This window comes from Notothenia coriiceps, unplaced genomic scaffold (genome assembly GCF_000735185.1).
Source record: "Notothenia coriiceps isolate Sejong01 unplaced genomic scaffold, NC01 NC01_scaffold00000034, whole genome shotgun sequence".
Lineage (NCBI taxonomy): Eukaryota > Metazoa > Chordata > Actinopteri > Perciformes > Nototheniidae > Notothenia > Notothenia coriiceps.
This window is the reverse complement of record NW_011332735.1, coordinates 17350-22462: the sequence shown is the minus strand read 5'-3', so window position 1 is coordinate 22462 and position 5113 is coordinate 17350. Positions and strand designations below refer to the sequence as shown.

At 40.6% G+C, this 5113-nt stretch overlaps 1 protein-coding gene across 5 annotated transcripts in view; it reads left to right on the top strand.

Annotated features, from left to right (window-relative positions):
• Nucleotides 1-75: 75 nt before the first annotated feature.
• Nucleotides 76-5113, top strand: part of LOC104949344 (spermatid perinuclear RNA-binding protein-like) — a 12894-nt gene continuing 7856 nt past the window's right edge. For 2 of the 5 annotated variants that reach the window (XM_010778899.1, XM_010776771.1), the window contains exons 1-5: nucleotides 76-230; nucleotides 437-571; nucleotides 1172-1312; nucleotides 1726-1870; nucleotides 2506-2559. In XM_010778899.1, the coding sequence (XP_010777201.1) occupies nucleotides 90-230; nucleotides 437-571; nucleotides 1172-1312; nucleotides 1726-1870; nucleotides 2506-2559 (616 nt within the window). In that variant the 5' untranslated portion in view covers nucleotides 76-89. Of the gene's footprint in view, nucleotides 231-436; nucleotides 572-1171; nucleotides 1313-1725; nucleotides 1886-2505; nucleotides 2560-5113 lie in introns of all 5 variants that reach the window. The other 3 variants (XM_010778191.1, XM_010776056.1, XM_010777484.1) reach the window with 2 other exon arrangements.

Genomic DNA, 5113 nt, shown 5'->3' with positions numbered 1-5113 from the left:
GTACAAAAACAACACACTCAAATATATTGATGCAGGTAGCTAGAATTTTTTATTTGATCATGCTGTTCCCTCTCCAGGTTCTCCAGGCGATGGGCTACCCAACAGGGTTCGACTCAGACCTGGACCCCATGAGTTCAGACGAGAAGTCAGACGGGGAGGGGAAGAGCGAGACGTCATCACACACGAGCAATAACCCCACACACGCCTCGGACAATTCCAACACACTGGAGGTGAGGATTGAGAAACAAGGGATGATACAAAACTGCACACACTCAAATGCTTTTTCCTGTCTCGGAATGTTGATTTCTAACTATTACAAATAAAACACTTGTGTTCAAGCTCTTCAAAACATACAGTTGTGCTCACGCTAATTCTCCACTGTTTGCTTTCTAATACACTATACTTTTAAATGATAAGACTTTAATTATCTCCTCAGGTGCGAACTCAGGGTCCGATACTGACGGCGAGTGGGAAGAACCCCGTCATGGAGCTAAACGAAAAGAGACGAGGCCTCAAATACGAACTCATCTCTGAAAGTGGAGGCAGTCACGACAAACGCTTTGTGATGGAGGTGAGCTTCACGGTGCCTATGAAAAGATATTAAACATGTATATGTGTAAGAGAGTATATTTCTTTATGCACATGCCATTTAGCGATGGGGAGAAACATACACACACACACACACACACACACACACACACACACACACACACACACACACACACACACACACACTCACATACTCAGAAGCAGGCTGATCTCCGGTTGTGTCAATCAGTCATCTTGGTTCAGGGAGCAGGCCTGTTCTCTGTTGGGTGTGTTGTTTTCCGACATGCCTGGCCGCTCCATCGCTCCGCTGATTGATTAGTAAGGCTGCCTGACAGCAGGGCCTCGCTAAACAAGCCGTCCTGTTCAGCCAGACTCACTGGCTGAGTAAGTCATGACTGTAAAAAAAACATGGGTTTTGAACAGATTGATTGTACAATTGTTAGTTTTGTTAAAGCTGTGTTATTTGGGGAAACCACAAATAGAAGTGATAATGAAACTAGAAAATTATTTTTAACCAGATGCACAAAATGCAAAATGTTTCTTTTATCCATAAGTAGTCTTAAAGCATATTTGATTAACATGTTACTTTCGTTATGTGTGTGTTTGTGTGTGTTCATGTCAGGTGGAGGTTGATGCACAGAAGTTTCGTGGGGCAGGCCCCAATAAAAAAGTAGCAAAGGCCAGTGCTGCTCTAGCGGCTCTAGAAAAACTCTTCTCTGGTCCAAATGCAGCTGTAAACAAGAAAAAGAAGATATTGCCTCAGGTAAGGAAACACACACACACATACACATACACATACAAACACACACACACACACACACACACACACACACACACACACACACACACACACACACACACACACACACACACACACAGTACATACCAGACACTGCTTCCATATGGGGCTTTAAAGCAAACAGTATCAAACCTATGATCAATACAACCTGTAGCAGTCTTTCTCATGAGCCAAACTGTCCATGTAGCTTTAAAGATGATAACATTTAAACGTCTTTTTATTCTGTGGAGCAATTATTCCCACTTTGTTCACTCATCATTTATCAGTGGCACTGGGATCCATACGTTATCAGATCACAGTTTATCACACCGTTATCAGATCGACATGTTTCCTCCTGACTTCTCACTGAGCCTGTGTGCATGCTGGTTTGTAAACAGCACGTCTTTGTCCAGACAAAAGGAGTCCTGGCGGCCGCGGCCGCCGCCTCGGCAGTAGCAGCTCAGGTCGCCCGAGGAAGAGGAAGAGCAGCCCTCGCGAGAGGAGCCTTCGTCAGCGCCGCAGCACCAGGATATGTCACTCCAGGTAGTGAGATCTTATGTGAGATATGAAAGATTACAGTACTGATGGTATTTTCTTTATGTTGGTGCATTGTTCAATAATATACAAATCATTTCAAATACCCTTCAATTCCTGTCTTTTAGTTTTGATTTCTGATCAGAATTGTATTAATTATCAGAATCAGAAACAGGTTTATTACCAGGTAGGCTTACACGTACTGTACGAGGAATTTGACTTGATGTCATGGTGCATACATAAAAAATGACATAAAATATTAGAAATAATTAAAAGTATAGTAAAATAATGCAGTATTTACATAGAAATAAAATGGAAAAAATAAATAAAATATGTAATAAAATACGGTAGTAATAAAAAGAATAGTGCTGAACTTTCACTAATATTATATAATATATTCACTAACCCTAACTTTCACTAATATTATATAATATATTCACTAACCCTAATGTGTGCCAGTGAGGGAATATACAGTATCTAATCAGGTAGAGGTTTTAGCTTCGCCTCAGGTATTCCAACCTTTAACCACAGCTGTCTGCTAGAGTGCAGAAACACTGATCTAATCTCACTGAAGATGTAGAAAAATGCAGCCTGGAATTGAAAGTGCGCAATTGAATTAGACCCTGTCACCCCTTCCCCAACAGGCTTTGGGGCACCGTATGGCTACAGCCCCGCTGCAGCAGCTGCTCCTGCATACGGTACGTGCTTCTTCTTTCCTGTCGACTCATTTCACCTTCTTTCTACCGTCTTAAAGCTTCTTAACATCTCTTCCCTCTTAACCAGTCAATTCCCTTTCAACCCAACATAGCATAGTGGGTTTGTTAATTATTCAGTAGGTTTATCTCACACTAACCATTCTTCTCAACCCTGTTTTGCTTCAAAACTTGATCCCATTTTATTCCATGTTGTGGGATTTGGCGCTGAGCTTCAATAACAACTAATTCAAGTTTAAACTGTCACCTCTTTGTTGCATAATTCAAGCTAATCCATCAGCACTTTGGCTTACCCGTCCGCTCAGCACATCTTACTCACTATCTCATCTCATATGGGCTGAAACCGATGATGACACACACATGCACTTATTGAATTAAAATAGAAAAGAGTCGAAACTCTAACTAAGCTTTCCTGCGCTGATAATAACCCAGACCTATTCTCCGTACTGCTGCATCTTCATTTCTGTTGAGATGAGCAGAGTGTCAGTTCCTCACTTTACCAGCTGTTATTTAAGACAAGGTGGCAGGTCAGCTCCTGTCATGTTACTGCTGCTCCAGGGTTTCTATGTCCTCACTGCTGAAAGTGCCCACTGCACTCCCTCCCACACACACATGCATAGGCTATAATCTATACTAGTCCTTGACCTTTGACAGCATCGGTATTGGTGCAAAAACCACTCACACATGCGTCCTTCTGTCACACACAGTCACAGTTACTCCCACAGACTAAGCCTTGTGCAGTGTGTGCACACATGGGAGGCCTCTCAGATTTGAATGAGTCTTATGTGCTAAGAGAAACTGATCTGGGGCCCCCGGCAGACGTCTAGTACCCCGGTGAGATCCTGACTGCCCTGAACATAAAGTGAGCCTTCGTTTCTCTGTTTGTCGTGGAGCTCGGTTTCATTCGGTTTCAATTCAATCCCTGGGATCTGTATTATTTATTAAATGTAATTGTGACCTTAATGAAATACTCAAAATACAATCCAACAAGCACATTAAAGTGACTTTTATAACTACTTCTTTAACTTATCTTTTTAAGTGTCCTATTTGCCATGACATCCAATATATTTGGAGTGGCAGTCAGTTAGGGCCATCGTGCCTGGCCAATGAAAAGACTTGGCGATGAAATGCAGTGTATCTTCAGTGGGAGTGATGAAGAGTTATTGGTATCTCACGGTTTGCTTCTCTGCCCCGGTGAATCATCAGAACATTTCACGCACCATGGTGGGTGATCAGCGTGAGTTCAGCTCACCCTGAGCTTTAACTACCTACGAGTCGGTAGGAATTCATGTTATTTGAAAAAGTAAAGATAAACACGAAAAGTTACATTTAACTCCATATTAGGTCCTGAAATGAAATGTGACATCCTCCCAATTTGCGTCAGCACAGCATGTAAACTGAGACTTTGCTCTACTAGACTCTGTAAAGCTTTGCCTGCCATCATGCAAGAGATCCTGTGAACGATCCAATCCAAAATATATGCACAATAGTAAATATACCTGCTGTTAAGACTCGTCAATGTGGAAATTAATGTTTCTTTTGTACCCAGTTGACTTGCATGGCTGCAGATAAAGAGAGGTATAAGAGATATTGTGTTCTTATTATTTAATCCACTTACTAAAACAAGTCCAAATGGGTAAAACAATCTTTGTGTTGGCTCCATCAGGGCCTACATTTCAATCAGTCGAGAAATGACAACATTGGGGACTAGGCCTCTATCTCTTGGAAACAAAGCTTTTACCTTGGTCCCTGCTTTTCACTGTCCTCTGCTTTGGGCTTTCGTGTTGGCAATAATAACACATTATAAAACTGGCTCACAGGAACGCTAATGCATACTGTAAAGCCAGAACATTATATTATAGGAAAGGGCATTATATCATATTGGAACACAGGCTTCTAAAATTCCTATACAATACAGGACAATTTCTTTCATTTCTTTCCCTTCCTTCCTTTATTGTCCAACTCTGCCTCTGATTGGCTTTTAACTCTAACCAATCTCCCCGCTCACGCCTTAACCTAACCAATGAAATCATGGAAGTTAACAATTCGCCAATCAGAGGCAGACATGGGCGGGTCATGCTTTTGCAATAGCAGGAATTGTGATTTATCTTACAGAGCTCAACTGTCTCGAGAAGAGTTATTTCACTTTATTACGCCATGGGTCTTCATTTGAAGTTGTGTTCATCTTTCCAAAATAAGAAATTATAAAAGCATCGTACTCACCAGGAAAATTGCGGTGTAACATCGTTTCAAAAAAGAACCAAACCCCAGATATGTCAATGTGATTGAAAGAAGAAACTAAGGCAATCGTTATTATTAGTTATAATAATGGTTAATAATATAATAATTAATAATAATTAATTAATTAATTATTAATTAATATTAATATTATTCATTAATTAATATATATAATATATTAAAGTTTGTAATAAATCAAAAATGAATCTCATCTTCGGCCATTTATTTTCCTCTTAACTATGCTTCTCGGTTTTCTCTAACCACCGAATAAGAACACACAACCCTATCCATTTCCTCTTAC